We start from the raw sequence: 25,084 nt of genomic DNA on the forward strand, positions 1-25,084 counted from the left end.
GTTATACACTAGGAGCAATGGGGCAGGATATTATAGGCTGGGGTTGGGAGGACGGAAGTTATACACCAGGGCCGGGGGCAATGGGGCTGGATGTTATACACCGAGGGTGAGGGGTCATACACCAGGAGCAATGGGGATGGATATTATAGGCTGGGGTTGGGAGGACGGAAGTTATACACCGGGGCCGGGGGCAATGGGGCTGGATGTTATACACCGAGGCTGGGGAGATGGATGTTATACACCAGGAGCAATGGGGCTGGATATTATAGGCTGGGGTTGGGAGGACGGAGATCATACACCGGGGGGCAATAGGGCTGGATGTTATACACAGCTGGTGGGAGGATAGATGTTATACACTGGGGGCAAATGGACTAAAAAAGAAACCTAAAGACAATGATTAAATCTGTGTCCGCTTTCCTTTCCCCATATAATGTCCATGACGGTGAAAAATGAGGAAGTCTTGGTGTTAAATAAGTTACTCAGCGAACTATGAAGTCTGATAACAGGAGCTTCCTCCAGATATAGACACCTGCCCTATAACGAGCTCCCGCACCCCGGTATAAGGCCCATAGAGGGGTGGGGGGCTCCGCGCGCTCCTGTGTATGGACCATTGTGTCTCCTGTGTAAACAGCTAATAACTCAATGTACACACAAGGCTTTCTCTGCGGTATCAGGGTGTGAGCCGGGTGTAAGCTCAGACACAGATGTAGCAGAGTGCAGTGTGCACACACAGGTGGCCCCACGCAGGTAGTGACACATTCAGCTCTGCTACATCAGGGCACAGTATGTATGATCATCTCCTCCTCTGCCCCAGCAGGTCACACAGGCCCTCACATCCACACAGGCAGAGGTGACTCCTCCATACAAGCGGTCAGACCTGTCCAGGGTGTGGGGAGACGACCTGCCGGTACTGCGCATGCTCAGCATCAGCTCTGCACTCACTGACTGCACAGTGCACACCTGTGCTGCTGCCACAACCAACCATGGTGAACTACAGGTTCCTGTCCACAAGTAAGTGAGACTTTCATACACAACCTCGATGTCTGGTGCCAAAACTGCTGACTGCACAGTGATGTATGGGTTATATATACATGTGTGATCTGTGATCTGTGTGCTGTATATACTATACATGTGTGATGTGTGATCTGTGTGCTGTATATACTATACATGTGTGATCTGTGTGCTGTATATACTATACATGTGTGATGTGTGATCTGTGCGCTGTATATACTATACATGTGTGATCTGTGTGCTGTATATACTATACATGTGTGATGTGTGATCTGTGTGCTGTATATACTATACATGTGTGATGTATGATCTGTGTGCTGTATATACTATACATGTGTGATGTATGATCTGTGCGCTGTATATACTATACATGTGTGATGTGTGATCTGTGCGCTGTATATACTATACATGTGTGATGTGTGATCTGTGTGCTGTATATACTATACATGTGTGATCTGTGTGCTGTATATACTATACATGTGTGATGTGTGATCTGTGTGCTGTATATACTATACATGTGTGATGTATGATCTGTGCGCTGTATATACTATACATGTGTGATGTGTGATCTGTGTGCTGTATATACTATACATGTGTGATCTGTGTGCTGTATATACTATACATGTGTGATGTGTGATCTGTGTGCTGTATATACTATACATGTGTGATGTGTGATCTGTGTGCTGTATATACTATACATGTGTGATGTATGATCTGTGCGCTGTATATACTATACATGTGTGATGTGTGATCTGTGCGCTGTATATACTATACATGTGTGATCTGTGCGCTGTATATACTATACATGTGTGATGTGTGATCTGTGTGCTGTATATACTATACATGTGTGATCTGTGCGGTGTATATACTATACATGTGTGATGTGTGATCTGTGCGCTGTATATACTATACATGTGTGATCTGTGCGCTGTATATACTATACATGTGTGATGTGTGATCTGTGTGCTGTATATACTATACATGTGTGATGTGTGATCTGTGCGCTGTATATACTATACATGTGTGATCTGTGTGCTGTATATACTATACATGTGTGATGTGTGATCTGTGTGCTGTATATACTATACATGTGTGATCTGTGATCTGTGTGCTGTATATACTATACATGTGTGATGTATGATCTGTGCGCTGTATATACTATACATGTGTGATGTGTGATCTGTGTGCTGTATATACTATACATGTGTGATCTGTGTGCTGTATATACTATACATGTGTGATGTGTGATCTGTGTGCTGTATATACTATACATGTGTGATCTGTGTGCTGTATATACTATACATGTGTGATGTGTGATCTGTGTGCTGTATATACTATACATGTGTGATGTATGATCTGTGTGCTGTATATACTATACATGTGTGATGTATGATCTGTGTGCTGTATATACTATACATGTGTGATGTATGATCTGTGCGCTGTATATACTATACATGTTGTGATGTACAATGTCTGTGAGGTATGGGGTTTTGTCTACAAAATATGTTTTCTGTTGTAACTTTCCAGAAAGATCCGGCACATATGACAATCCAGGCTGCTAGCTCTGCAGCTTCACCCCTCCTCCCTTCACACACACACAGAGCAGTGCCACCCCCCTCCTCTACAGCCTGTGTTCGCACTAGTAATAGGAGACCCCCTGCTGTTACAACCATTTGTTTCCTCTCCACAGCTGAGAGAAAAAAGTGCGGGATGGTTCTTTGTTTGAAACAAAGAGGTTTGAATAAAACTATAAGAGCCTGCCCTGCGAAAACCGTACCAAGCAGAGATATAAAAATCATATTTCTGCGATCCGAGCAGACCCAGCTTCGCTGTGGTGCCTGTTGCAAAACTCTCGGATGTCCAGAACCTGAGACAGGATTTGCGCCCAAATGGACAGTCATATCGCATAGATGTTTGATGTTTTCTTGATGGGCTCATTACGCTGGGAAACATGATACCACTGATGAGTCCATACCAGCTTCTCCCATAAAGTTATAGCTAATCTAAGTTTTGTAGCCAAAACATAACTTGGATAAGAGAGGTGGGATCAACCCAGAATGCACCTCTCTGTGATGTCACATAGGAAAGTCTATAAGGCATTCCCTGGCAGAACCAGCTCAGAACAGCTCAAGTCGTCGTGCTAGAAAGATCCAGATGAGCGGAGAAGTGCAGCTCCGGCTCCACCCACCTTAAAGCCGCATGGTCTGCCTAAGGAACAATATGGAACTGTGAGTGTAATCTCTTTGTTTTCTCCACTTTTATTTTATACCTGTACTGTACATATTTTATGTCTCAATTTTATAGCAACTTTTATCTGTAATCACTGTCCTCTTTCGGAAAATAAATGAAATAATTATTTAGATCTGTCTCCATGCTCTAAGAATCGAACTATACGCCTTTGATAGATAATCGCTACTAATTCAAGGGGTTTGCCACGGACCCTCTTAATTTAACACTGTGAATTAAGTAACCGTGACTGGTGGCAGCGCGTTGTGTACGGCTATAGAGGCTTGCTGGCAGTCTAGAAGAGTCTTATATTGCTGAGTAAGGGGCTTCAGCCACAGCATTGATAATTCCCTTACTGCAGAAGCCTAATTGCCGGTTCACAACAGGCAGCCCGTCCGGCGACTAATTATCCTAGGTGCAGTTCCCTGACTGACCTGAGGGTAAGGGGGGCGCCGGAGAGCTGTGAGTTCCAAAGTGGAACTGAGAAAGTGGGATATACATAAATCCCCGCAGTACTTGGAAGATTGATAGCAGTGGTGGGGCATCCAAATTAAACTCCCCCTGCGGCAAATTGTAGAGCGAGATTAGCTTGCTGGATATTTTTGGTCACATGGTGCCAGTGTTGGGATAACTAAGATAAGCCCCACTGCGCCTGTGATAGCCGTGTGCCGGCATTGTGTCACGCCCCTCCGTCCGCTGATACACCCGTGTCAGTGGTGGGACTGTGACATAGTGGTGACACAGGGTCCGCTGTCCGTCGCGTTTTGGTGGCAGCGGGACTCCCGTTAGTGTCGCCCGTAAGTGGACGAACGGCGGTGGGCTGTTCGTCACATATTGGTGGCAGAGCGGTGGGATAATCCTAGAGCATTAGTGATTTGGTTTGAGCAATCATTCCTCTCACTAAAAACCTGCACGGTTCCTGCGGGAATCCTGCATCATAGGTTTTGGAGAACAGACTCAGTGGTTACTAGTCCTGAGACATTAGTGTGTACTTGCAAGTATCCCCCTCCCGTTTCTTCGTTTTTCTTTTTCTATCTTTTATTTGGCAACCATGGCGGCAAAAGGAGAACCTTGGTACACCCGGCAGACAAAGGAAGTTCTTGCTGCGTTATGCACGTACCAAGGCCTTGACGCCACGAACAAAAACAGAGCTCAAATGATCGCGGCTCTAGTGCAGCTGGACAACGACCAGAATCCAGCGAGCGCAGAAGTTGGCCCAAGTTGCAATGGGGCTGCAGCAGAGGCTCCACTCCTGAGCGCTGGCCCCACATTCAACCAGAACGGGGTGGACCCCTATCTGCAAATGGCCTTGGACGAACTCCCCGCCGAAGACAGTGATGGGCGGGTGAGGCTGATCCAGCAAGCTCGAGAGAGAGCAGAGCAGCGAGCCGAGCGCCAGGCGGAGAGAGCCGAGCGCCAGGCGCAGAGGGCCCATGAACTGGAGGTACTCCAGCGGAGTGGGAATGCCCTCACAGCCCGAAGCCGTGAGCCCAGCAGCGTCCAGACTCCTAAACCCCGGCCAGAGCATTTTCCCGTGATGGAAAAGGACGGGGACTTGGACACATTTCTGCGAGCCTTTGAGAAAGCCTGCAGACAGTACCAGCTGCCTAGAGACCAATGGGCAAGGTACTTGACCCCAGGGCTAAAAGGCAAAGCCCTGGAGGCATTTGCTTCTCTTCCGCCAGAAGCCGATGACGACTATGACGCCATAAAGCAGGCGCTGATCGCCAAATACCGGCTGACACCTGAGGTATACCGAAAGAAGTTCCGACACCTCCAACGTGGCCCACACGATAGCTACAGTGATGTGGTGCAAGGACTCAGGACCCACTTTGACCAGTGGATCCAGGGACTGTCCGTTGAAACCTTTGAGCAGCTACGGGACCTGATGATCAAAGACCAGTTCCTGCATCTCTGCCCAGCTGAGGTCCGACAGTTCATCCTGGACCGCGAACCAACGAACGCGGACAAAGCGGCGCAGATCGCCGACAACCACGAGGACAACCGGAAGCCAGAGACGCGGAGGCCAATCACCACCAGCTGGAGAGGGGGTAAGCCAGCAACCAACCCCAATGCCCCAGCTAGCCGTCCCTCCGGAGGCCCTGTCCCTGTTGCCAACAACAGGCCGGCTACTGACAGTCGCCTGTGTCACCACTGCCAGCGGCCTGGTCACTTCTTTTACACCTGTCCGAACAGGCCGAAGAACCCCCCAGCCAAGGCCCCCGGGCCCAATGCCTCTGTTCTTTTGGTGGGAGGTGTGGTTGGGAGGGCTGACGACAACGTTCAACCTGTTCAGGTGGGGGCCCGTCTTGCTACAGGCCTCAAGGACACCGGGGCTGAACGAACCCTCATCCGTCCTGGACTGGCGGCCCCTGAAGAGTTTGTTGAGGGGAAAACCCTGACTGTCACCGGGATTGGAGGCACCCGTTGTCCCTTGCCAGTGGCACGAGTTTTTCTTGATTGGGGTGCCGGGAGCGGGTTGAGGGAGGTGGGAGTGTCTGAAAACCTGCCCACTGATGTTTTATTGGGGACTGACTTGGGGCGGATGGTTGCATACTACGTCCCTGACACCCTTCCCCAAACTGATAATAAGGGTAACGTTAACCCTGATGATGATGATGATGACGGGAAGCTGAATGTGTTACCTGCTAATGCCTTGATGAGTAATGATGCAACTAACAACCATTCTTTCCCCAGGTACGATGCTGATGCTGATGTGAATGTACCAAAGCAAACTGATAACCATTCTTTTCCTAGGAATGATGATGTTGATGTATCTGTGCCGACTGAACCCGTTAACCCTTTCTTTGAAACGGTAGATGTGTCCACAGGTACCGAAGTGCTCAGCCCCGTCACTCTGCGGAGTGAGACGGCTGAGGAACCCCTGGCAGGAGTAAGCAACGGTGCTCAAGGAAATGGGGAGGTGCATGGGGACCATGAGGAAGGTAATGCCATGCAGCTGACCAGTGCCACCGAGGAAGGTAACTGGCCCATAAGTAGCACTGCTCCCGAAGTGTTGGGGGTGGATGGGGAGGTAGAGCCCAGGGCAGCACCAGCTGGTGGGTCTGAAGAAATCCCCAGGGAGACAGCATACATAGCAGCTGTCACACGCAGTCAGAGTGCCCAGATCGCAGGTAACGCACTGTCTTCTGGACCCTCTGCTGCTACAGGAGAGACTGAACCAGAGGTGAACCCAGAGCCGGTTCCAGAGGGTCCCAGTAAAGAGGGGACCCTGACGTCACTTCTGGCAGCCTCCAGCATGGAGTTCCAGGCTGCTCTGCACTCAGATGCCAGCCTGGAGAAATTGAGAGGTCTCGCCGAGACGCCCACCTCCAAGTCTGATAAGGAGAGGGTGTTCTGGGAACGAGGAAGGTTGTACCGGGAGACAGTACCCGGAGATCCTAAAAAGGAGTGGTTGAGGGAAAGACAGCTGGTCGTCCCCTATCAGTTCAGAACTGAGTTGTTGCGGATTGCCCATGAGATTCCACTCGCTGGACACTTGGGGATCAGCAAAACAAAGGCACGGCTGTCTCAACACTTCTATTGGCCCAAGATGGGGACAGATGTAACACACTACTGCCGCTCCTGTGCCACCTGTCAAAAAGTGGGTAAGGCGGGGCCTGCTCTTAAGGCTCCCCTTATTCCTTTGCCGGTGATAGAGGAGCCTTTCCAGAGAATCGCGGTGGACATTGTAGGACCGCTGTCCGTCCCCAGCAGCTCCGGAAAGCGATACATTCTCACCGTGGTAGACTACGCTACCCGGTACCCAGAGGCAGTAGCTCTGTCTTCAACCAGGGCAGATAAGGTGGCTGACGCACTGGTGACCATCTTTTCGAGAGTAGGATTTCCCAGGGAGATGCTTACCGATCAAGGGCCCCAATTCATGTCTCGCCTAATGGAGGCTCTCTGTGAGAAAATGCAGGTGACGCAGCTGGTATCGAGTCCGTATCACCCACAGACTAATGGTTTGTGTGAACGTTTCAACGGTACCCTCAAACAGATGCTCCGCATACTGGTTGAGACCCAAGGGCGCGACTGGGAGCGGTACCTCCCACACCTGCTGTTCGCTTACAGAGAAGTTCCGCAGGCCTCGACCGGGTTCTCCCCCTTCGAGCTCCTGTATGGCAGGCGAGTCCGGGGACCCCTTGGGTTGATAAGAGAATCCTGGGAAGATGAGCCAAACCCCACAGAAGTGTCCATCGTGGATTATGTCATGCGCTTCCGTGACAAGATGCAGACCTTGACGCAGTTGGTGCATGACAACATGACGCAGGCTCAGGCTGACCAGAAGCGCTGGTACGACCAGAACGCCCGGGAGCGGACCTACCAGGTGGGTCAAAAGGTGTGGGCGCTGGTCCCTGTACCAACGGATAAGCTTCAGGCAGCCTGGGAAGGCCCGTACGTCGTCCACCAACAGCTCAACCCGGTCACCTACGTGGTCACGCTTGACCATGCTCGGGGTAGGCGCAAGGCCTTTCACGTCAACATGCTGAAGGCGCACTACGAACGTGAAGCTTGCATCCTACCGGTCTGCAATCTGCCAGAGGATGGGGAGGAAGATTCCCTCCTGGACATGCTGGCCCAGGCCAAGGCCAATGGGTCCATTGAGGACATGCAGATAAGTGGTTCGCTCACCGTGTCCCAGCGGTTGCAGTTGATGGCCACCCTGGAACTCTTCCGGCCCGTGTTCACCAACCGTCCTGGGAGGACGGAGTTAGCGGTTCATGAGGTGGACACCGGGAATCACGCCCCATTACGGCGAACACCTTATCGGATCTCTGAAACGGTGCAACAAGTCATGCGCCGAGAGGTCGATGAGATGTTAAGGCTGGGAGTGATTCGACGGTCAAAAGGTGCGTGGGCTTCACCTGTAGTCCTCGTGCCTAAAAAGGATCGAACCACCCGGTTCTGCGTGGACTACAGGGGGCTCAACGCCATCACAACCTCTGATGCCCACCCGATGCCGCGCATCGAGGATCTGCTCGAGCGGTTGACAAACGCCAACTACATATCCATCATGGATTTGAGTCGGGGATACTGGCAGATTCCCCTGAGCCCTGAGGCGCAGGAGAAATCCGCCTTTATCACCCCCTTTGGACTGTACGAGTCCACGGTCATGCCCTTCGGCATGAAGAATGCCCCTGCCACTTTCCAGCGGATGGTCAACCACCTGCTTCGGGGACTGGAGGAGTACGCCGTGGCGTACTTAGACGATATTGCCGTCTTCAGTTCCACCTGGGAGGAACACCTTCAGCACCTCCAGGAGGTGCTCAAGCGTCTTCACCAGGCAGGCCTGACCATCAAGCCGGGGAAGTGCCAGATAGGCATGCGCAAGGTCCACTACCTGGGGCACCGGGTAGGCGGGGGTTCCATGAGTCCGGAGCCAGGAAAAGTGGACGCAATCGTGTCCTGGCCCACCCCCAGGACCAAGAAACAGGTGAAGTCCTTCTTGGGCACTGCAGGGTACTATAGGCGGTTCGTACAGGACTATAGCGCCCTTGCCAAACCCTTGACTGACCTCACCAAGCAGAGGCTACCCCAAACAGTCAACTGGACAGATGACTGTGAGGCGGCTTTCCAAGCTTTGAAAGCAGCCCTGTGCAACTCTCCAGTGTTGAGAGCAGTCGACAGCAGTCGCCCGTTTCTGGTACAGACCGACGCCAGCGAGTTTGGCCTCGGTGCTGTGCTTAGCCAGGTCGACTCGGGGGACCAAGAGCACCCCGTGTTGTACCTGAGCCGGAAACTTTTGCCGAGGGAAGTGGCATACTCGACCATCGAGAAGGAGTGTCTGGCCATGGTGTGGGCACTGCAGCGTTTGCAGCCCTACCTGTATGGGCGCACCTTCACGGTGGTAACTGACCACAACCCTCTGAGCTGGTTGCACACAGTGTCCGGAACCAATGGAAGATTGCTCCGCTGGAGCCTTGCCCTTCAACAGTACGATTTTACTGTAAAACACAGGAAGGGCAGTGAAAACGGCAATGCCGATGGGTTGTCCCGCCGGGGCGAACCCGCTGAGGTGCGCATGGCCGATTACCGAGAGGTAATGCCTCCTTAGCGCCCTCTTAAGGGGGGAGGTGTGATGTACAATGTCTGTGAGGTATGGGGTTTTGTCTACAAAATATGTTTTCTGTTGTAACTTTCCAGAAAGATCCGGCACATATGACAATCCAGGCTGCTAGCTCTGCAGCTTCACCCCTCCTCCCTTCACACACACACAGAGCAGTGCCACCCCCCTCCTCTACAGCCTGTGTTCGCACTAGTAATAGGAGACCCCCTGCTGTTACAACCATTTGTTTCCTCTCCACAGCTGAGAGAAAAAAGTGCGGGATGGTTCTTTGTTTGAAACAAAGAGGTTTGAATAAAACTATAAGAGCCTGCCCTGCGAAAACCGTACCAAGCAGAGATATAAAAATCATATTTCTGCGATCCGAGCAGACCCAGCTTCGCTGTGGTGCCTGTTGCAAAACTCTCGGATGTCCAGAACCTGAGACAGGATTTGCGCCCAAATGGACAGTCATATCGCATAGATGTTTGATGTTTTCTTGATGGGCTCATTACGCTGGGAAACATGATACCACTGATGAGTCCATACCAGCTTCTCCCATAAAGTTATAGCTAATCTAAGTTTTGTAGCCAAAACATAACTTGGATAAGAGAGGTGGGATCAACCCAGAATGCACCTCTCTGTGATGTCACATAGGAAAGTCTATAAGGCATTCCCTGGCAGAACCAGCTCAGAACAGCTCAAGTCGTCGTGCTAGAAAGATCCAGATGAGCGGAGAAGTGCAGCTCCGGCTCCACCCACCTTAAAGCCGCATGGTCTGCCTAAGGAACAATATGGAACTGTGAGTGTAATCTCTTTGTTTTCTCCACTTTTATTTTATACCTGTACTGTACATATTTTATGTCTCAATTTTATAGCAACTTTTATCTGTAATCACTGTCCTCTTTCGGAAAATAAATGAAATAATTATTTAGATCTGTCTCCATGCTCTAAGAATCGAACTATACGCCTTTGATAGATAATCGCTACTAATTCAAGGGGTTTGCCACGGACCCTCTTAATTTAACACTGTGAATTAAGTAACCGTGACTGGTGGCAGCGCGTTGTGTACGGCTATAGAGGCTTGCTGGCAGTCTAGAAGAGTCTTATATTGCTGAGTAAGGGGCTTCAGCCACAGCATTGATAATTCCCTTACTGCAGAAGCCTAATTGCCGGTTCACAACAGGCAGCCCGTCCGGCGACTAATTATCCTAGGTGCAGTTCCCTGACTGACCTGAGGGTAAGGGGGGCGCCGGAGAGCTGTGAGTTCCAAAGTGGAACTGAGAAAGTGGGATATACATAAATCCCCGCAGTACTTGGAAGATTGATAGCAGTGGTGGGGCATCCAAATTAAACTCCCCCTGCGGCAAATTGTAGAGCGAGATTAGCTTGCTGGATATTTTTGGTCACATGGTGCCAGTGTTGGGATAACTAAGATAAGCCCCACTGCGCCTGTGATAGCCGTGTGCCGGCATTGTGTCACGCCCCTCCGTCCGCTGATACACCCGTGTCAGTGGTGGGACTGTGACATAGTGGTGACACAGGGTCCGCTGTCCGTCGCGTTTTGGTGGCAGCGGGACTCCCGTTAGTGTCGCCCGTAAGTGGACGAACGGCGGTGGGCTGTTCGTCACACATGTGTGATGTGTGATCTGTGCGCTGTATATACTATACATGTGTGATGTGTGATCTGTGTGCTGTATATACTATACATGTGTGATCTGTGTGCTGTATATACTATACATGTGTGATGTGTGATCTGTGTGCTGTATATACTATACATGTGTGATGTATGATCTGTGCGCTGTATATACTATACATGTGTGATGTGTGATCTGTGTGCTGTATATACTATACATGTGTGATCTGTGTGCTGTATATACTATACATGTGTGATGTGTGATCTGTGTGCTGTATATACTATACATGTGTGATGTGTGATCTGTGTGCTGTATATACTATACATGTGTGATGTATGATCTGTGCGCTGTATATACTATACATGTGTGATGTGTGATCTGTGCGCTGTATATACTATACATGTGTGATCTGTGCGCTGTATATACTATACATGTGTGATGTGTGATCTGTGTGCTGTATATACTATACATGTGTGATCTGTGCGGTGTATATACTATACATGTGTGATGTGTGATCTGTGCGCTGTATATACTATACATGTGTGATCTGTGCGCTGTATATACTATACATGTGTGATGTGTGATCTGTGTGCTGTATATACTATACATGTGTGATGTGTGATCTGTGCGCTGTATATACTATACATGTGTGATCTGTGTGCTGTATATACTATACATGTGTGATGTGTGATCTGTGCGCTGTATATACTATACATGTGTGATGTGTGATCTGTGCGCTGTATATACTATACATGTGTGATCTGTGCGCTGTATATACTATACATGTGTGATGTGTGCTCTGTATATACTATACATGTGTGATCTGTGCGCTGTATATACTATACATGTGTGATCTGTGCGCTGTATATACTATACATGTGTGATGTGTGATCTGTGTGCTGTATATACTATACATGTGTGATGTGTGATCTGTGCGCTGTATATACTATACATGTGTGATCTGTGTGCTGTATATACTATACATGTGTGATGTGTGATCTGTGCGCTGTATATACTATACATGTGTGATGTGTGATCTGTGCGCTGTATATACTATACATGTGTGATCTGTGCGCTGTATATACTATACATGTGTGATGTGTGCTCTGTATATACTATACATGTGTGATCTGTGATCTGTGCGCTGTATATACTATACATGTGTGATGTGTGATCTGTGCGCTGTATATACTATACATGTGTGATCTGTGCGCTGTATATACTATACATGTGTGATGTGTGATCTGTGTGCTGTATATACTATACATGTGTGATCTGTGTGCTGTATATACTATACATGTGTGATGTGTGCTCTGTATATACTATACATGTGTGATCTGTGATCTGTGCGCTGTATATACTATACATGTGTGATCTGTGATCTGTGTGCTGTATATACTATACATGTGTGATGTATGATCTGTGCGCTGTATATACTATACATGTGTGATGTGTGATCTGTGTGCTGTATATACTATACATGTGTGATCTGTGCGCTGTATATACTATACATGTGTGATGTGTGATCTGTGTGCTGTATATACTATACATGTGTGATCTGTGTGCTGTATATACTATACATGTGTGATGTGTGATCTGTGTGCTGTATATACTATACATGTGTGATGTATGATCTGTGTGCTGTATATACTATACATGTGTGATGTATGATCTGTGTGCTGTATATACTATACATGTGTGATGTATGATCTGTGCGCTGTATATACTATACATGTGTGATGTGTGATCTGTGCGCTGTATATACTATACATGTGTGATGTGTGATCTGTGTGCTGTATATACTATACATGTGTGATCTGTGTGCTGTATATACTATACATGTGTGATGTGTGATCTGTGTGCTGTATATACTATACATGTGTGATGTATGATCTGTGCGCTGTATATACTATACATGTGTGATGTGTGATCTGTGTGCTGTATATACTATACATGTGTGATCTGTGTGCTGTATATACTATACATGTGTGATGTGTGATCTGTGTGCTGTATATACTATACATGTGTGATGTGTGATCTGTGTGCTGTATATACTATACATGTGTGATGTATGATCTGTGCGCTGTATATACTATACATGTGTGATGTGTGATCTGTGCGCTGTATATACTATACATGTGTGATCTGTGCGCTGTATATACTATACATGTGTGATGTGTGATCTGTGTGCTGTATATACTATACATGTGTGATCTGTGCGGTGTATATACTATACATGTGTGATGTGTGATCTGTGCGCTGTATATACTATACATGTGTGATCTGTGCGCTGTATATACTATACATGTGTGATGTGTGATCTGTGTGCTGTATATACTATACATGTGTGATCTGTGTGCTGTATATACTATACATGTGTGATGTGTGATCTGTGCGCTGTATATACTATACATGTGTGATGTGTGATCTGTGCGCTGTATATACTATACATGTGTGATCTGTGCGCTGTATATACTATACATGTGTGATGTGTGCTCTGTATATACTATACATGTGTGATCTGTGATCTGTGCGCTGTATATACTATACATGTGTGATGTGTGATCTGTGCGCTGTATATACTATACATGTGTGATCTGTGCGCTGTATATACTATACATGTGTGATCTGTGCTCTGTATATACTATACATGTGTGATCTGTGATCTGTATATACTATACATGTGTGATCTGTGCGCTGTATATACTATACATGTGTGATCTGTGCTCTGTATATACTATACATGTGTGATCTGTGCTCTGTATATACTATACATGTGTGATGTGTGATCTGTGCGCTGTATATACTATACATGTGTGATGTGTGATCTGTGTGCTGTATATACTATACATGTGTGATGTGTGAGCTGTGTGCTGTATATACTATACATGTGTGATGTGTGATCTGTGCGCTGTATATACTATACATGTGTGATGTGTGATCTGTGTGCTGTATATACTATACATGTATGATGTGTGATCTGTGCGCTGTATATACTATACATGTGTGATGTGTGATCTGTGCGCTGTATATACTATACATGTGTGATGTGTGATCTGTGTGCTGTATATACTATACATGTGTGATCTGTGCGCTGTATATACTATACATGTGTGATGTGTGATCTGTGGGCTGTATATACTATACATGTGTGATCTGTGATCTGTGGGCTGTATATACTATACATGTGTGATGTGTGATCTGTGGGCTGTATATACTATACATGTGTGATGTGTGATCTGTGGGCTGTATATACTATACATGTGTGATCTGTGATCTGTGCGCTGTATATACTATACATGTGTGATCTGTGCTCTGTATATACTATACATGTGTGATGTGTGATCTGTGCGCTGTATATACTATACATGTGTGATGTGTGATCTGTGCGCTGTATATACTATACATGTGTGATGTGTGATCTGTGTGCTGTATATACTATACATGTGTGATGTGTGATCTGTGGGCTGTATATACTATACATGTGTGATCTGTGATCTGTGGGCTGTATATACTATACATGTGTGATGTGTGATCTGTGTGCTATATATACTATACATGTGTGATGTGTGATCTGTGGGCTGTATATACTATACATGTGTGATCTGTGATCTGTGGGCTGTATATACTATACATGTGTGATGTGTGATCTGTGTGCTGTATATACTATACATGTATGATGTGTGATCTGTGCGCTGTATATACTATACATGTGTGATGTGTGATCTGTGATCTGTGGGCTGTATATACTATACATGTGTGATGTGTGATCTGTGCGCTGTATATACTATACATGTGTGATGTGTGATCTGTGTGCTGTATATACTATACATGTGTGATCTGTGTGCTGTATATACTATACATGTGTGATGTGTGATCTGTGTGCTGTATATACTATACATGTGTGATGTGTGATCTGTGGGCTGTATATACTATACATGTGTGATCTGTGATCTGTGCGCTGTATATACTATACATGTGTGATGTGTGATCTGTGTGCTGTATATACTATACATGTGTGATGTGTGATCTGTGCGCTGTATATACTATACATGTGTGATGTGTGATCTGTGTGCTGTATATACTATACATGTGTGATGTGTGATCTGTGGGCTGTATATACTATACATGTGTGATCTGTGCGCTGTATATACTATACATGTGTGATGTGTGATCTGTGGGCTGTATATACTATACATGTGTGATGTGTGATCTGTGGGCTGTATATACTATACATGTGTGATCTGTGCGCTGTATATACTATACATGTGTGATGTGTGATCTGTGCGCTGTATATACTATACATGTGTGATGTGTGATCTGTGTGCTGTATATACTATACATGTGTGATGTGTGATCTGTGGGCTGTATATACTATACATGTGTGATGTGTGATCTGTGGGCTGTATATACTATACATGTGTGATCTGTGCGCTGTATATACTATACATGTGTGATGTGTGATCTGTGGGCTGTATATACTATACATGTGTGATGTGTGATCTGTGGGCTGTATATACTATACATGTGTGATGTGTGATCTGTGCGCTGTATATACTATACATGTGTGATGTGTGATCTGTGTGCTGTATATACTATACATGTGTGATGTGTGATCTGTGGGCTGTATATACTATACATGTGTGATGTGTGAACTGTGCGCTGTATATACTATACATGTGTGATCTGTGCGCTGTATATACTATACATGTGTGATCTGTGCGCTGTATATACTATACATGTGTGATGTGTGATCTGTGCGCTGTATATACTATACATGTGTGATGTGTGATCTGTGGGCTGTATATACTATACATGTGTGATGTGTGATCTGTGGGCTGTATATACTATACATGTGTGATCTGTGCGCTGTATATACTATACATGTGTGATGTGTGATCTGTGCGCTGTATATACTATACATGTGTGATCTGTGATCTGTGCGCTGTATATACTATACATGTGTGATGTGTGATCTGTGTGCTGTATATACTATACATGTGTGATGTGTGATCTGTGCGCTGTATATACTATACATGTGTGATGTGTGATCTGTGTGCTGTATATACTATACATGTGTGATGTGTGATCTGTGGGCTGTATATACTATACATGTGTGATGTGTGATCTGTGCGCTGTATATACTATACATGTGTGATGTGTGATCTGTGTGCTGTATATACTATACATGTGTGATGTGTGGTCTGTGTGCTGTATATACTATACATGTGTGATGTGTGATCTGTGTGCTGTATATACTATACATGTGTGATGTGTGATCTGTGCGCTGTATATACTATACATGTGTGATGTGTGATCTGTGTGCTGTATATACTATACATGTGTGATGTGTGATCTGTGGGCTGTATATACTATACATGTGTGATGTGTGATCTGTGCGCTGTATATACTATACATGTGTGATGTGTGATCTGTGTGCTGTATATACTATACATGTGTGATGTGTGATCTGTGCGCTGTATATACTATACATGTGTGATGTGTGATCTGTGTGCTGTATATACTATACATGTGTGATGTGTGATCTGTGTGCTGTATATACTATACATGTATGATGTGTGATCTGTGCGCTGTATATACTATACATGTGTGATGTGTGATCTGTGTGCTGTATATACTATACATGTGTGATGTGTGATCTGTGGGCTGTATATACTATACATGTGTGATCTGTGATCTGTGGGCTGTATATACTATACATGTGTGATGTGTGATCTGTGTGCTGTATATACTATACATGTGTGATGTGTGATCTGTGGGCTGTATATACTATACATGTGTGATGTGTGATCTGTGGGCTGTATATATTATACATGTGTGATCTGTGATCTGTGGGCTGTATATACTATACATGTGTGATGTGTGATCTGTGTGCTGTATATACTATACATGTGTGATGTGTGATCTGTGCGCTGTATATACTATACATGTGTGATGTGTGATCTGTGTGCTGTATATACTATACATGTATGATGTGTGATCTGTGCGCTGTATATACTATACATGTGTGATGTGTGATCTGTGCGCTGTATATACTATACATGTGTGATGTGTGATCTGTGTGCTGTATATACTATACATGTGTGATGTGTGATCTGTGCGCTGTATATACTATACATGTGTGATCTGTGTGCTGTATATACTATACATGTATGATGTGTGATCTGTGCGCTGTATATACTATACATGTGTGATGTGTGATCTGTGCGCTGTATATACTATACATGTGTGATGTGTGATCTGTGTGCTGTATATACTATACATGTGTGATGTGTGATCTGTGTGCTGTATATACTATACATGTGTGATGTGTGATCTGTGCTCTGTATATACTATACATGTGTGATGTGTGATCTGTGTGCTGTATATACTATACATGTGTGATGTGTGATCTGTGCGCTGTATATACTATACATGTGTGATGTGTGATCTGTGTGCTGTATATACTATACATGTGTGATGTGTGATCTGTGTGCTGTATATACTATACATGTGTGATGTGTGATCTGTGCGCTGTATATACTATACATGTGTGATGTGTGATCTGTGTGCTGTATATACTATACATGTGTGATGTGTGATCTGTGCGCTGTATATACTATACATGTGTGATGTGTGATCTGTGTGCTGTATATACTATACATGTGTGATGTGTGATCTGTGTGCTGTATATACTATACATGTGTGATGTGTGATCTGTGCGCTGTATATACTATACATGTGTGATGTGTGATCTGTGTGCTGTATATACTATACATGTGTGATGTGTGATCTGTGTGCTGTATATACTATACATGTGTGATGTGTGATCTGTGCGCTGTATATACTATACATGTGTGATGTGTGATCTGTGCTCTGTATATACTATACATGTGTGATGTGTGATCTGTGCGCTGTATATACTATACATGTGTGATGTGTGATCTGTGCGCTGTATATACTATACATGTGTGATGTGTGATCTGTGCTCTGTATATACTATACATGTGTGATGTGTGATCTGTGTGCTGTATATACTATACATGTGTGATGTGTGATCTGTGCGCTGTATATACTATACATGTGTGATGTGTGTGCTGTGTGCTGTATATACTATACATGTGTGATGTGTGATCTGTGCGCTGTATATACTATACATGTGTGATGTGTGATCTGTGCTCTGTATATACTATACATGTGTGATGTGTGTGCTGTGTGCTGTATATACTATACATGTGTGATGTGTGATCTGTGCGCTGTATATACTATACATGTGTGATGTGTGATCTGTGCTCTGTATATACTATACATGTGTGATGTGTGATCTGTGCGCTGTATATACTATACATGTGTGATCTGTGCGCTGTATATACTATACATGTGTGATGTGTGATCTGTGTGCTGTATATACTATACATGTGTGATGTGTGATCTGTGCGCTATATATACTATACATGTGTGATCTGTGGGCTGTATATACTATACATGTGTGATGTGTGATCTGTGCTCTGTATATACTATACATGTGTGATCTGTGCGCTATATATACTATACATGTGTGATCTGTGCGCTGTATATACTATACATGTGTGATGTGTGATCTGTGCTCTGTATATACTATACATGTGTGATGTGTGATCTGTGCGCTGTATATACTATACATGTGTGATGTGTGATCTGTGTGCTGTATATACTATACATGTGTGATGTGTGATCTGTGCGCTGTATATACTATACATGTGTGATGTGTGATCTGTGTGCTGTATATACTATACATGTGTGATGTGTGATCTGTGCGCTATATATACTATACATGTGTGATCTGTGGGCTGTATATACTATACATGTGTGATGTGTGATCTGTGCTCTGTATATACTATACATGTGTGATCTGTGCGCTATATATACTATACATGTGTGATCTGTGCGCTGTATATACTATACATGTGTGATGTGTGATCTGTGCTCTGTATATACTATACATGTGTGATGTGTGATCTGTGCGCTGTATATACTATACATGTGTGATGTGTGATCTGTGTGCTGTATATACTATACATGTGTGATGTGTGATCTGTGTGCTGTATATACTATACATGTGTGATGTGTGATCTGTGCGCTGTATATACTATACATGTGTGATGTGTGATCTGTGTGCTGTATATACTATACATGTGTGATGTGTGATCTGTGCGCTATATATACTATACATGTGTGATCTGTGCGCTGTATATACTATACATGTGTGATGTGTGATCTGTGCGCTGTATATACTATACATGTGTGATGTGTGATCTGTGCGCTGTATATACTATACATGTGTGATGTGTGATCTGTGTGCTGTATATACTATACATGTGTGATGTGTGATCTGTGTGCTGTATATACTATACATGTGTGATCTGTGGGCTGTATATACTATACATGTGTGATGTGTGATCTGTGCGCTGTATATACTATACATGTGTGATCTGTGCGCTATATATACTATACATGTGTGATCTGTGGGCTGTATATACTATACATGTGTGATGTGTGATCTGTGGGCTGTATATACTATACATGTGTGATGTGTGCGCTGTATATACTATACATGTGTAATGTGTGATCTGTGCGCTGTATATACTATACATGTGTGATCTGTGCGCTGTATATACTATACATGTGTGATGTGTGATCTGTGCGCTGTATATACTATACATGTGTGATGTGTGATCTGTGCGCTGTATATACTATACATGTGTGATCTGTGTGCGCTGTATATACTATACATGTGTAATGTGTGATCTGTGCGCTGTATATACTATACATGTGTGATCTGTGCGCTGTATATACTATACATATGTGATGTGTGATCTGTGCGCTGTATATACTATACATGTGTAATGTGTGATCTGTGCGCTGTATATACTATACATGTGTGATCTGTGTGCTGTATATACTATACATGTGTGATCTGTGTGCTGTATATACTATACATGTGTGATCTGTGTGCTGTATATACTATACATGTGTGATGTGTGATCTGTGCGCTGTATATACTATACATGTGTGATGTGTGATCTGTGCGCTGTATATACTATACATGTGTGATGTGTGATCTGTGCGCTGTATATACTATACATGTGTGATCTGTGCGCTGTATATACTATACATGTGTGATCTGTGCGCTGTATATACTATACATGTGTGATGTGTGATCTGTGCGCTGTATATACTATACATGTGTGATGTGTGATCTGTGCGCTGTATATACTATACATGTGTAATGTGTGATCTGTGCGCTGTATATACTATACATGTGTGATCTGTGCGCTGTATATACTATACATGTGTGATCTGTGTGCTGTATATACTATACATGTGTGATGTGTGATCTGTGCGCTGTATATACTATACATGTGTGATGTGTGATCTGTGCGCTGTATATACTATACATGTGTGATGTGTGATCTGTGCGCTGTATATACTATACATGTGTGATCTGTGCGCTGTATATACTATACATGTGTGATCTGTGCGCTGTATATACTATACATGTGTGATGTGTGATCTGTGCGCTGTATATACTATACATGTGTGATGTGTGATCTGTGCGCTGTATATACTATACATGTGTGATGTGTGATCTGTGCGCTGTATATACTATACATGTGTAATGTGTGATCTGTGCTCTGTATATACTATACATGTGTGATCTGTGCGCTGTATATACTATACATGTGTGATCTGTGTGCTGTATATACTATACATGTGTGATGTGTGATCTGTGCGCTGTATATACTATACATGTGTGATGTGTGATCTGTGCGCTGTATATACTATACATGTGTGATGTGTGATCTGTGCGCTGTATATACTATACATGTGTGATCTGTGCGCTGTATATACTATACATGTGTGATCTGTGCGCTGTATATACTATACATGTGTGATGTGTGATCTGTGCGCTGTATATACTATACATGTGTGATGTGTGATCTGTGCGCTGTATATACTATACATGTGTGATGTGTGATCTGTGTGCTGTATATACTATACATGTGTGATGTGTGATCTGTGCGCTGTATATACTATACATGTGTGATGTGTGATCTGTGCGCTGTATATACTATACATGTGTGATGTGTGATCTGTGTGCTGTATATACTATACATGTGTGATGTGTGATCTGTGCGCTGTATATACTATACATGTGTGATGTGTGATCTGTGTGCTGTATATACTGTACATGTGTGATGTGTGCGCTGTATATACTATACATGTGTGATGTGTGATCTGTGTGCTGTATATACTATACATGTGTGATGTGTGATCTGTGCGCTGTATATACTATACATGTGCGATGTGTGATCTGTGCGCTGTATATACTATACATGTGTGATCTGTGCGCTGTATATACTATACATGTGTGATGTGTGATCTGTGCGCTGTATATACTATACATGTGTGATGTGTGATCTGTGCGCTGTATATACTATACATGTGTGATGTGTGATCTGTGCGCTGTATATACTATACATGTGTGATGTGTGATCTGTGCGCTGTATATACTATACATGTGTGATCTGTGTGCTATATATACTATACATGTGTGATGTGTGATCTGTGTGCTGTATATACTATACATGTGTGATGTGTGATCTGTGCGCTGTATATACTATACATGTGTGATGTGTGATCTGTGCGCTGTATATACTATACATGTGTGATGTGTGATCTGTGCGCTGTATATACTATACATGTGTGATCTGTGATCTGTGCGCTGTATATACTATACATGTGTGATGTGTGATCTGTGCGCTGTATATACTATACATGTGTGATGTGTGATCTGTGTGCTGTATATACTATACATGTGTGATGTGTGATCTGTGCGCTGTATATACTATAGATGTGCGATGTGTGATCTGTGCGCTGTATATACTATACATGTGTGATGTGTGATCTGTGCGCTGTATATACTATACATGTGTGATGTGTGATCTGTGCGCTGTATATACTATACATGTGTGATGTGTGATCTGTGCGCTGTATATACTATACATGTGTGATATGTGGTCTGTGCGCTGTATATACTATACATGTGTGATCTGTGCGCTGTATATACTATACATGTGCGATGTGTGATCTGTGCGCTGTATATACTATACATGTGTGATGTGTGATCTGTGCGCTGTATATACTATACATGTGTGATGTGTGATCTGTGCGCTGTATATACTATACATGTGTGATGTGTGATCTGTGCGCTGTATATACTATACATGTGTGATGTGTGATCTGTGTGCTGTATATACTATACATGTGTGATGTGTGATCTGTGCGCTGTATATACTATACATGTGTGATGTGTGATCTGTGTGCTGTATATACTATACATGTGTGATCTGTGCGCTGTATATACTATACATGTGTGATGTGTGATCTGTGTGCTGTATATACTATACATGTGTGATGTGTGATCTGTGCGCTGTATATACTATACATGTGTGATCTGTGATCTGTGCGCTGTATATACTATACATGTGTGATGTGTGATCTGTGTGCTGTATATACTATACATGTGTGATCTGTGCTGTATATACTATACATGTGTGATGTGTGATCTGTGCTGTATATACTATACATGTGTGATGTGTGATCTGTGCGCTGTATATACTATACATGTGTGATGTGTGATCTGTGCTGTATATACTATACATGTGTGATGTGTGATCTGTGCGCTGTATATACTATACATGTGTGATGTGTGATCTGTGCTCTGTATATACTATACATGTGTGATGTGTGATCTGTGCGCTGTATATACTATACATGTGTGATGTGTGATCTGTGTGCTGTATATACTATACATGTGTGATGTGTGATCTGTGCGCTGTATATACTATACATGTGTGATCTGTGCGGTGTATATACTATACATGTGTGATGTGTGATCTGTGTGCTGTATATACTATACATGTGTGATCTGTGCGGTGTATATACTATACATGTGTGATGTGTGATCTGTGTGCTGTATATACTATACATGTGTGATCTGTGCGGTGTATATACTATACATGTGTGATGTGTGATCTGTGTGCTGTATATACTATACATGTGTGATGTGTGATCTGTGTGCTGTATATACTATACATGTGTGATATGTGGTCTGTGTGCTGTATATACTATACATGTGTGATGTGTGATCTGTGCGCTGTATATACTATACATGTGTGATGTGTGATCTGTGCGCTGTATATACTATACATGTGTGATGTGTGATCTGTGCGCTGTATATACTATACATGTGTGATGTGTGGTCTGTGTGCTGTATATACTATACATGTGTGATCTGTGCTCTGTATATACTATACATGTGTGATGTGTGATCTGTGCGCTGTATATACTATACATGTGTGATCTGTGCTCTGTATATACTATACATGTGTGATGTGTGATCTGTGTGCTGTATATACTATACATGTGTGATGTGTGATCTGTGTGCTGTATATACTATACATGTGTGATGTGTGATCTGTGCGCTGTATATACTATACATGTGTGATGTGTGATCTGTGCACTGTATATACTATACATGTGTGATCTGTGTGCTGTATATACTATACATGTGTGATGTGTGGTCTGTGTGCTGTATATACTATACATGTGTGATGTGTGATCTGTGCTCTGTATATACTATACATGTGTGATCTGTGCTCTGTATATACTATACATGTGTGATGTGTGATCTGTGCGCTGTATATACTATACATGTGTGATGTGTGGTCTGTGTGCTGTATATACTATACATGTGTGATGTGTGATCTGTGCGCTGTATATACTATACATGTGTGATGTGTGATCTGTGCACTGTATATACTATACATGTGTGATCTGTGTGCTGTATATACTATACATGTGTGATGTGTGGTCTGTGTGCTGTATATACTATACATGTGTGATGTGTGATCTGTGCGCTGTATATACTATACATGTGTGATCTGTGCTCTGTATATACTATACATGTGTGATGTGTGATCTGTGCGCTGTATATACTATACATGTGTGATGTGTGGTCTGTGTGCTGTATATACTATACATGTGTGATGTGTGATCTGTGCGCTGTATATACTATACATGTGTGATGTGTGATCTGTGCACTGTATATACTATACATGTGTGATCTGTGTGCTGTATATACTATACATGTGTGATGTGTGGTCTGTGTGCTGTATATACTATACATGTGTGATGTGTGATCTGTGCTCTGTATATACTATACATGTGTGATGTGTGATCTGTGCGCTGTATATACTATACATGTGTGATGTGTGATCTGTGTGCTGTATATACTATACATGTGTGATGTGTGATCTGTGCGCTGTATATACTATACATGTGTGATGTGTGATCTGTGCGCTGTATATACTATACATGTGTGATGTGTGATCTGTGTGCTGTATATACTATACATGTGTGATGTGTGATCTGTGTGCTGTATATACTATACATGTGTGATGTGTGATCTGTGTGCTGTATATACTATACATGTGTGATATGTGGTCTGTGTGCTGTATATACTATACATGTGTGATGTGTGATCTGTGCGCTGTATATACTATACATGTGTGATGTGTGATCTGTGCTCTGTATATACTATACATGTGTGATGTGTGATCTGTGCGCTGTATATACTATACATGTGTGATGTGTGGTCTGTGTGCTGTATATACTATACATGTGTGATCTGTGCTCTGTATATACTATACATGTGTGATGTGTGATCTGTGCGCTGTATATACTATACATGTGTGATCTGTGCTCTGTATATACTATACATGTGTGATGTGTGATCTGTGTGCTGTATATACTATACATGTGTGATGTGTGATCTGTGTGCTGTATATACTATACATGTGTGATGTGTGGTCTGTGTGCTGTATATACTATACATGTGTGATGTGTGATCTGTGCGCTGTATATACTATACATGTGTGATGTGTGATCTGTGCACTGTATATACTATACATGTGTGATCTGTGTGCTGTATATACTATACATGTGTGATGTGTGGTCTGTGTGCTGTATATACTATACATGTGTGATGTGTGATCTGTGCTCTGTATATACTATACATGTGTGATCTGTGCTCTGTATATACTATACATGTGTGATGTGT

General features: G+C 43.7%; 1 protein-coding gene across 2 annotated transcripts in view; it reads left to right on the top strand.

Moving 5' to 3' along the window:
* Positions 1-825: 825 nt before the first annotated feature.
* Positions 826-25,084, top strand: part of FAM3B (FAM3 metabolism regulating signaling molecule B) — a 120,108-nt gene continuing 95,849 nt past the window's right edge. Inside the window, exon 1 of one of the 2 annotated variants that reach the window (XM_073584702.1) lies at positions 826-1,011. In XM_073584702.1, coding sequence (XP_073440803.1) covers positions 984-1,011 — 28 coding nt within the window. In that variant the 5' untranslated portion in view covers positions 826-983. The other variant, XM_073584703.1, reaches the window with a different exon arrangement.

This window comes from Dendrobates tinctorius, unplaced genomic scaffold (genome assembly GCF_039654945.1).
Source record: "Dendrobates tinctorius isolate UK_male_01 unplaced genomic scaffold, ASM3965494v1 ptg000084l, whole genome shotgun sequence".
Classification (NCBI taxonomy): domain Eukaryota; kingdom Metazoa; phylum Chordata; class Amphibia; order Anura; family Dendrobatidae; genus Dendrobates; species Dendrobates tinctorius.